The sequence below is a fragment of the Nicotiana sylvestris genome, chromosome 2 (genome assembly GCF_000393655.2).
Source record: "Nicotiana sylvestris chromosome 2, ASM39365v2, whole genome shotgun sequence".
Taxonomy (NCBI): Eukaryota; Viridiplantae; Streptophyta; class Magnoliopsida; order Solanales; family Solanaceae; genus Nicotiana; species Nicotiana sylvestris.
Window position 1 is genome coordinate 53,277,951 of NC_091058.1, and position 10,433 is coordinate 53,288,383.

The 10,433-nt window shown below is 35.4% G+C and overlaps 1 protein-coding gene across 2 annotated transcripts; it reads right to left on the minus strand.

The window, feature by feature from the left end:
• Nucleotides 1–1,920: 1,920 nt before the first annotated feature.
• Nucleotides 1,921–9,012, minus strand: LOC104234600 (uncharacterized). Of its 2 annotated transcripts, none has more exons than XM_009788196.2 (11): nucleotides 8,874–9,012; nucleotides 7,040–7,201; nucleotides 6,906–6,964; nucleotides 6,639–6,704; nucleotides 6,396–6,503; nucleotides 6,031–6,097; nucleotides 5,693–5,777; nucleotides 4,495–4,655; nucleotides 3,661–3,762; nucleotides 2,838–3,060; nucleotides 1,921–2,240 (listed from the first exon to the last, which is right to left on the minus strand). In XM_009788196.2, the coding sequence occupies exons 1-11, from the start codon at nucleotides 8,910–8,912 to the stop codon at nucleotides 2,107–2,109; spliced, it is 1,206 nt and encodes a 401-aa protein (XP_009786498.1). In that variant the 5' UTR covers nucleotides 8,913–9,012; the 3' UTR covers nucleotides 1,921–2,106. The 2 variants fall into 2 exon arrangements, with proteins under 2 accessions (XP_009786498.1, XP_009786499.1); XM_009788197.2 differs by having other exon boundaries at nucleotides 7,040–7,174; nucleotides 8,874–9,001.
• Nucleotides 9,013–10,433: the final 1,421 nt, after the last annotated feature.

The window sequence follows — 10,433 nt, forward strand, 5'->3', positions numbered from 1 at the left end:
TCGATTATCTATTATTGTTGATAAAATCTATTAAAAAAATAGAGAAGGTGCAAAACAAGATGAATGTGTCGTGGGATTTGGGGCAAACAAAATTAAAAGTGTTCTGGCCTTAAAATAGTTTTTGTTGTTTTAACTTTATTTATTTTAAAGTCGCTAGAAGCATGCTTAGGCTGGCAACACATGGGTAGGCCAACTTTAGGATTTTTGTTAGTTTTGAGGCGAGAGGTCATTTCTTTGGTTAAATTTATCCAGGGAATGCCCCGAAGGATTTGTACATATTTTATTCCGGGGAATGCCCCGTTGTATTTTGTAATTGGCGGTCGTGGCGAATATCGTAGTAGAAGTAGCGTAGGATAATTTAGAACTTTAATTTTCTTTCATTTAGGTAGGGACGACCTCGAGCCTCTTTTGTGTTTATTTTCCTTTTCTGTGATTTTACATCAATTTAAATATTTTAAAAGCCAACTTGATCATACGCAATCGTGACCTTCACGGGACTTGGGGAGTGCCTAACACCTTCTCTCCGAGTCAAATGAACCCCCTTACCCGAATCTCTAGTGCAGACTTAGTTTTGAAGTCCAAAGTGTTTTAAAGGAAAAATTATTTTTTTTAAAAAAAAATAGTGACCTGGCACACCAAAATCAATGTCAGGTGGCGACTCTGAGTTAATCCTTTTGAACATGATCTTTTGTCACTTTCAAAATTGAAAACCCTTTTGAGCTTCAAAAATCCTTTTATTTTTAAGGGGGTTAGTAGAGGTTTGTAAAAAAAGGGTGTGACAAGAAGTCCAAAGTTGATCACATTTAAACGTTTCAATTTGAGATCTTCTAGGAATCCTATTCCTAGTCAGTTTTCCTCTTTGATAGGACTTCTACTGTTCCAAGGATTCCACAAGCTTTGGGACTTTTGTCTCTGGCTAAATTATCCGTATCTTCTTGAGCAACGACCCTTATTACTTATAGCTGCCTTTTTCCACCAAACTCAGACCTGAGTAATTTTGAGATAAGTTACTGTCTTGTACAGACGTACAAGTATCAACATGAGGAGCTGATCCTTTCTCCTGAGGAGCTGGTTCTTCAGAACAATTAAGCAGCTATATTGAGAACCTGATTCTTTGAACATTTAGTCATGCTTTGTTAATCGTCAAAACTTCAATACTCAACACCCGCAAATACCTTTTAGTTAATTTAAATTGTGTGAATATTTTTTATACAATCAATACATACAACTTAAACTTAATAAGAAGATGCCCCTTATGCCCCTTACAACAGTCTCCTCGCTGGTTGGGTGGGGGTTGGGTGGGGGTTGGGTGGGGTTGGCGGTGGGGGTTCGAAAGGGTTGCCCACCTTTTAGTTAATTTAAATTGTGTGAATATTTTTTATACAATCATTACATAATACTTAAACTTAATACTAAGATGCCCCTTACAGCAGTCTGCTCGCTGGTTGGGTGGGGGAGGGGGGGGGGGCTTAAATCTCTCGTTATCTTTCTATATTCTTTGTAAGTTTGTGTTCATCCACATTTTCTGCAAATACTTTGTATAAATTATATTTTATGAAAAGAAACTGTGAAGTCCTCTGGGAAAAAAATAACCTGTGCCAGTGAAAGTTATAATAATTGGGTGGTGAGTGAGTTAAAACCATCCACCACAATGTGGAATCTTGAGTGAGTTAAAACCATCTAGTGCTCGAGTAAAAACCATATATTCGCTAGTGACGTCAAAATTACTAGTTTCTTGTGTGCAAGTAAAACAAGATTTGAACAATACTCAACTTTTGAGATCGAACTAAACCAGAACAAAATGTCATAAGTCATTTCTATCTCACTGTTGCTTTTCATTTGTTAAATTTAGCATTTAATAATTTATTTCTGGCCATCCTCAACCACGAGAGAGAGAGAGAGAGAGAAGAAAAACCAAAATGAAAATTGAGCAGACTACTTTTATTGGAGAGGGATGTAGTGAAGCTAAATGCTCAAAGTACCACATAGTGATAAGTTAAATACGACAAGTTCAACAAATTAACATCTGCGCTGGCATACTGCTGCATAGCTCAGAGGAAAACAGTAAAGGAATAACAAGAATGAAAGAGGATAGAACTGGTGCCTTCACTGGAGCACTTGGCTACCATAATCCGAGTTGAACTTGTCATACCTCGGCGCATGAAGGTGTGCAGATGGTCTAGTGTTCTTCAATGCCATCTCAATATCTCTCACAGTTATTGGTCCAACGTTGGGCAACTCTGCACATTGATACAAGAAATCAGTACAAAGGAATGAAACACACCTAAAGAAGTGCCTCAATAAAATTCTTCACACGAGTACAAAGCTAACAATAGTTTCAATGACAACGAAGTCACCCAATGGGTAAAGCACAAGAGTGTTTCTACTGGTATACATTAATTCAGGTATTAGAATCATGCCAAGTTCTTGTAATTAGAACAGGTAAAGATTTGTAATGAAATACACATACATACGCATGTGTATCAAGTTTCATTCTGACAGCATTTAACTTTCATTGACTTCTCTAGGTAGTTTGATGAAAGCAGTAATTCATGGGACAGACGCAAATCTTAGAGCTTAAAACCGGAATTTGTTGGAAGACACATTAACAGACATTGTCATAATTAAAATATCAATATAAACCAACAGTATGCATGTGGCAGAATTGACAAATAATCGAGTCACCTGGTAGGATGAGATAGAAAAGAGGGCTATAATGTAGTAAGCATATACCCAATTGCCACAGTAGCAATCCAGAAACACTGAGCCCCTTATATCCCGACATATAATTATTACCCCGTCCAACCCAACAAAGTAGTGGATAAAATATGGCATACCATCCTCAGGCACCACTTCTTCTTTCTCTTCAAGTTTTGCCATTAAACGTCTTAATGGTTGCATGGCAGCCTCCTTGCACAACAACCGAATATCAGAACCGGAAAAACCTTCTGTCTTTTCTACCAATAAATCATATGGAAGTGACTCCTCTTCAGGCAGTGATGGTAGTAATTCTTCAAACATGGCGCACCTTGCTTCTGGCTCCGGAAGGGGCACAAGGATCTGCGGTTACAGTCATAAGGCGAACTAAATAGTTACAAGCATGACTTATAAAACCTCAGGTGTGGATTATACTGGTGAATGAAACCAGACTAAGCCTGAGTGCATTCTCTTCTTTTCCTCCTTTGTTCAGCCAAGTCTTCTATTACTCACTTAAGCAAATATTAAACATGTAAAAAGGTAACCCCAGACAACCCCAGCCCCTTAAAAATAAGAAAAGAGGGAAATTACTATAAAAATCCAGTATGTAATAAATCAACTAAAAGACGAAAGATCATTTAACAACCAGACCTGCAACGGAAAAGCATTTATGGGAATCAAACCATGAAACTCTTGAGCTAAAGCATCAAACCCCTATTTTACTATCTGGAGTAATGCTTATTGGCTTCAAATTCCACACGCTTTTACAAGGCAAAAAAGTCTCCATCCACTAAAACTATTAAATGTTTGACATGATTTACTAGGAGATACTGACAAAGAAATAGATCATCGCGGAGCTAAACATAACTAAAAATAAAATATACTTTTGCTCTAATTCATTTCTTTCTAGCAAATTGTCTTATTATCAAGCAAAGTATGTTTCAAGACCACATGAAAGACTACCCGCTTCTCAAGACGACGGAGCATTGCTGCATCCAGTTCCCAGGGAAGATTTGTTGCTGCCAGAACAAATACAAGTTCATCTGTCCGATTCAAACCGTCCATCTGCAGTTTATTTCAACCATTACCTAGCGATATAGTTCAGATAAACCCATACTAATGTCTTCATTAATATCAAAGAGAAGAAACAGCAAGATCTGATATAAAGCAAACTGTACAAGTTAAAGGCTTTCTTTTATCTTTACCATTTACCTGGTGCTGCATGATTATTAGCTAAGCCTAAAAAGATGGGTCAAAAACATTTCCTTCATTTATACTTAAATGGCATAAAGTTTAAAATCCTCTCCAGTGTCAAGTGACCTTTCTTTAAGTTCCAATGGTTACCATAGTCACTTAACGTACTTCTCACGGACTGTACTACAGCACACCATCCAAATTTCACAGAGCATGTGATAACCTAACTAAAAGCGGTTTGAAAAATCTCTAGATTAACAACAATATCAGGAAAAGAGAAAATTCCAGATTCCAATTGTTACGCTTAGTAGTTCAGAAGGTGCTAACCAGCAGAGATTCTGTGAACTTGCAGAAATTCATGGTCTCATTTATTTTTCTAAGAGGAATTACTTTGTCATACAGCCTCAAGTGCTTCAATCTCCCCAACCCACCCAACATGAGACCACAAAAAGGTGATGTGCGAGGGGGAAAAGAAAGATACATAGAATAAAATGATCATCATTCCCTGGGGCAGTAATTGACTATTGACTTATTAATTGCGTTGCACTGCAAAAACATAGTTTTTCACATGTCATACATACACTTCTAAATATCAAGCTTCACCTGTATGAGCAGTTCTGTTTTTAAACGCCTACTAGATTCATGCTCACTACGTGCTTCCCCACGTTGACTGATAATTGCATCAATTTCATCTAGAAAGATAGTTGAAGGTGCATGATGCCTGGCGAGCTCGAATAACACTTTTATCAATTTCTCAGAATCACCTGTATCACACAAGAAACTTCTAAGGAGCACACAATGCACTAATTGAAGAACTATTCTCAACTGACGTATCTAATACTTTATCCATCTGAAAGCTGATGAGATACACTAGAATGATCTTGTTTGAGTTAGATAATTTAAATGCTATAATTTTCTTTCACATTGTAATAAGAAAGGCAAAGGTAGACAATCAAAGACAGAAATCATAACTGCTGATATGTTCAGAAAAGCTGAACCCCATAAATCCTTGCTTAATAACAGCCACATTAGGTGCTAGCTTCCCTCAACGTTGATAACACACAAAAAAGCTGTCTGGAACTCAGTAAGACAAATAGAACTACATACCGCAGTAAAAATTGCATAACAACTCAGAACATGCATTTGGTATTTACTACACACAGTTGATATATATGATTTATCCTTAGCTCCTGTGACCCAGGTTGACTTACCTTAGCTTAGAAATTTCTAAAATCATGAGATATTACAATATTACATTGTTCCATCAGATTGCTTGAAAAAATACAGGCCAACTTTTAGGCCAAGAAATAGATTAAGCTAAAACAACAGCTAATATTAGAGTGTGCTATAGCATAAACCTTCAGCTAACAAACCCGGACCCTATAGGTCACGGATTCGAGCCGTGGAAGCAGCCACTAAAGCTTGCATTATGGTAGGCTGTCTACATCATACCCCTAGGGGTGCCGCCCTTCCCCGGATCCTGCGGGGTGCTTTGTGCACCACGCTGCCCTTTCTTTTTCTTCGGTGAACAAACCAAGCTACAATGTGTGACTTCACTTCAAATTGGATGGTGTCTACTTTTGGTTGTCTAAATCATTGACTATATATAGGATGGTGCTATCAGTCATCTGAAATTTATCTTTTAATATCATACAAGTTTGGATTTAGTTTCCTTTTTTAGAAAATGTTTGACTCGATATCCCCTTCTAACTGTAATCATTATAACTTTGCCAAATGAATTAAAACCCTCAAGCTGATAAGTAGGAAAGAACATTTTAGTAAATTGCAGAGGAAATCATACCACGCCATTTGCTGACAACTGATGATGCTGAGATATTGAAAAATGTGGTATTGCATTCAGTTGCAACTGCCTTCGCAAGCATCGTCTACAAATTAACAGAGTAAAAGTTTTAACAAGATAAATAGATATTTCCTCTCATATCAAGATATTAAGCTTTATGTATAAAGAAAAGAAATGTCAGGATGCAGAATTCCAATAACATGAATATGAAACTGGACAGATCACCAATAGAAGTACCAATGGAAGGAAATCAATGGGAGAGTTTATATACAGAGCTGAAGGATACAGGGTATGAATGAAAAATAACCTTTTGCACAGAAGAAAACATGAGTACAAACCTTTCCTGTTCCTGGAGGGCCAAAAAGGAGGATACCTTTCCATGGAGTTAGAAGACCTTTAAAGTACCTAGAAGAGAGAGAAAAAGTAGATCTTGGCTCAGTAATGAGAACTTCGAATATCATGTTTGCTCAAAAAGAAAGAGTTCATGAAAAATTACAAGTAAAACGTCAGAAGATATATTGGATTGGATATTTGACACTAAATCTTACATTCATTAGCTTGCACCACAAGAATACAAAAATAAAAAATAAAAAGGTTCATAATGGAGAAGTCCACTAGGGCCAGTGGCACAACAGTGCAAAGATTATAACCTCTCTATTCAACTTGTTAGACAAGCAGCACATAACAAAGTATTGTAACCTACTTTGGATATTTAATCGGCATTACAACTGCTTCTTTTAGTAGACGCTTGGCAGTCTCCAATCCTTTAATGCTCTCCCACTTTACATCTGGATTACCACGAAGAATATCCCTGGAAATATAAAACAGACAGAAATTAGCAAGACTAGTTTCCATGCCTAACAATGATAGTGTGTGAGGGAGAGAGAAAACCAGGTTCAGTAACAGCAATTGCTCATAGTGTTCAGGTCATTTTGTCGTTAACTACCTGCTTAAACTTTCTCCTAAAGCACGCATTTCTGCAGACTCGAAAGGGGGAAGTAGAGATCTTTGCCTGAAAAATGAACATTTAACCTTACTAAACTTCTTCAGGAAGAATTAACCCCAAAAAAGAAGAACTTCTGCAGGAAGAGGAAATGAAGCTCTGGTAGTTGAAAGTTGTTATAATATATATGAGTATCAAATGTTTGTTAGACTTCCAATATCTCTGGGAGATCAAACACAAAATTTAAGGGCATTAGTTTCTGTGTCATACGGTTTTCCAACTACTCCGACAGACTGAACTCCATTAGAGTGTGCTGCGCCTCCATTAACCTAAATCAGAAGAAAAGATTAAGCGTGCAGATTGTCAATAGGATTTATGATCATCTTATTCATCATCAGCAATACCTGATTATATTGCTCGTAAATGGACAATTCTGCAGTGTTCCGCACATGTCCATTTCCATTTGCAGTCACCGTCAAAGAATTTCCATTTTGTACAGCATCACCATTCTCAGTTGCAGGAGCCTTCTTCCTCCCAAACTTCATATCATAAAACAACTTAAAATCCTAAATACGGACACCAAAAACAAGTATTGTATATAAATACTCAATGTCCCTATTCTTGATTTATTCATTTCATCAAGAGACACATCCAACTTATGATTCGTTCAGCAATTCGCAACTCCTGTGAACAGAACTAACAATGTGGTTCAACAAACTATACGTGTTTACTCTGTTTCCCCTTCAATTTCCTTTAATTAACTGTAGAACTTTAAAAAACTAAGCCATGAACTACTGATTGTGTGTCTTCTTTTCTGCTCAGTTCCAAATTCTTTGGAAGACAATATTATGACACAAAGTGAGAACAAGATTAAAAGCTAAACAACCCAACTTCATTGGAAAAGTCTTCGCCTACTTCCTCATCTATTCAAATTCGAATTTTTCTCGGAAGTTAGCACAAAGTTAACAATTATCTATACATGAAGTAATCTACTCAAGATCAAGCACATTTGAAATTCTCTCTTTTATTTTCAGCATTAACAAAACAAGTCACTCTTTTTCAACTTCAACAACACTTGTGTCTACTTATCAAACAATTCATCACTTTGCAGCTTGTTATTATTCAGTTCCGTGTTGCTAGGAAGACTATACTTCTGTGTGTTTTGATAGAGAGCAACTAGTCAAATCAAAACCTGAGCAGGGCAAACATCACATACAATCAAAAAAATGTCATATATAACCTATTAATTTTAACATTTAGTCACTAATTAAAAGGGGATATTATAATTCCTTGCCTAAGGACTACATCTCAGTCTCCTTTCACATTTTCTGGAAGAACAGCAGCCAAATTTAGGTAAGAAACATCCAAATCAAGGCCGAAAAAGTTAAAAAGTTTATTAAGCAATGTAAATCTAACATCATAACAATATTTCCTGTCAGAGATTTCCTAAATTAACACGGAACATAAAATAATGTCAAGCATAGTCTACACCAAACTTCACTTTGAAATAAAGTCGAGATTTCACAAAATAAATCAGAAATATTCTTTTGTAATTATTTTAAAAAAAAATCAAGTCAACAAACCAGAAAGATCTCTTCCTTTTATACCCTCAACCATCACCACATGCATGAATCAGTACAATGTGTCGCACACAAAAACTGCATATTCGCCACAGAAGAAAAACTAAGAAATCTTAAAAACAATAAAGAGGACGAAGAAGAAAACCCGTACAAAAAACTTGAAGTAAAGCTGAAAACGAAACAAAATTAAATTTTAAGAATCTCAAACTAACACAAAAATGTTTCTTCCTTTGTCAATCATAATCTCATGCATGGATCGGTAATACATTAAGCTCACACAGTCCTTCAAAAGTCAAAAATTCACTTTAAACTCCAAATTTCATCCGAAAAGTACCTCTAATTTCAGCAAAATCGGCATTTCGAAATCAAAGTAAGAAGATAAAGTAAATATGAAATTCTAAATCAAAGCCAAAAATGCACGAATCGATCAAAAATGTCAATTTCGTAACAACACAAAATCTCTTCATGTTCCGATACTTCAATCATTACCACGTGCATGTATCCAAACAATGTACATCACACACAGATCATTTAAACTTAGCTCGAAAATCAAAAATCAACCGGAAAAAAGAAAACAGAAATTCAAAAATTACATCAAAATTCAACAAAAAAAAGCTGTATTTTCAAATGAGGGCCTTGAAAGATTAAATTTAATTACCGGGAAGGACCAGCGAGTCAACGCAGGTTCGTCGGCCATTTGATTCAAACTCCGGGAGACAGGTGGAAAGAGAGAGATGTATACAGATATTTTTGCTCCCTCTCTTTCTCCGTCACACACGAAAAAGATGCATTTATGGGAAGTTAACTAGTTAAGTGATAGCGAGCACAGTTAAACTGTACAGTGCACACTACCCCCCCCCCCCCCCCCTCGTCGATCCTGGAGTCGTGGAGAGATTTAAAAAGTTTAAATTACGGATTACACCATAATTTGTCATTTGTGATACAAAAAGCTCCTTCACCTTTTCAAAATGGTTGACATAACGCCTGCAAAGTTTTGAACTAAAGTGAAATGACTAGCGCTCTTCTATCCGAACTTTTTTTTCCTATCCGGACTCATATTCTTCTTTTACTTTTATTATTTTAATTTTTCTTGATTTGATCTTCAATTAAAAAAGAATAATATGTTGGATGGATAGCAAGGGAGAACAAAGTTTACTAGAAACTTATACGGAAGACATTATATTAGAAATTTATAAGTTCTCCTAGTACTGTTTATTTTTATTAACTGATACTTAACAAGTATATGTGCTAGATTTTTTTTATATGAAATCAAACACTTCTTTGATACGACATAAAAAGGAATAGAGAACTTCAATTTAAAATAATTGAAGCACTAATTAATTTATTTGTGAATAATATTTTTGCCTTCTTTCCTTCTAGAATAGTAAATTATGTAATATCCTTTAATTGTTAATATAGAAAAAGATCGAAAAAAGAAAATAGATAAAGGAGAAATAAAACGAAGAAAATAGAAAAAAGAATGAAACTAGAAAAGGGTGAAGTGAAAAAAATGAAGGTTTGCCCATGTTTTATCAACTTAGAAGCAAAATGCAATTTGATATATGTTGGTAGAAAATAGAAACCAAGTGGGCATTTGGACATAAGAATTGTCAAATTTTAAAAAATGGAGAAAATAAATTCGTGAAAATGATATGTGAAATTTAGAGTTGTGTTTGGACATGAATATAATTTTGGGTTGTTTTTGAAGTTTTGTGAGTGATTTGAATGAAAATTTTGAAAAACAGCTTTTTGGAATTTTTTAAATTTTCGAAAATTTTCAAAATGCATCTTCAAGTTAAAATTGAAAATTTTATGAACAAATGCTGATTTCGGGAAAAAGTAAAAAATTTCTTATGTCCAAACGGGCTCAAAGACCAACAAAAAAAAAAGGAGAAGGACAAAGGACAAAGTACAAAGATGACAAATAAAATACAAAAAAGAAGAAAAAACCAAGGGAGCACTTGACGGATCTTATATGTAATAGAAGGAGTAGGATATATTGTATTTTTGTTGTATTCTCTTCGCTTTCAAATTTCTATAGAAAGAGATGGCTCATAAACTTTAAGAACATCATACATTTGAGAATTGGGATTTATGTGCCAAAAACGGAAAGCTGAGGGAGTAATCCTTAATAAATAAAGTTGAAAGAATCTACAGACTCGAGAGATCTGAGTGGGTCCAAAGACCAAGTATGTCTCTATTTTATAATATATATTAT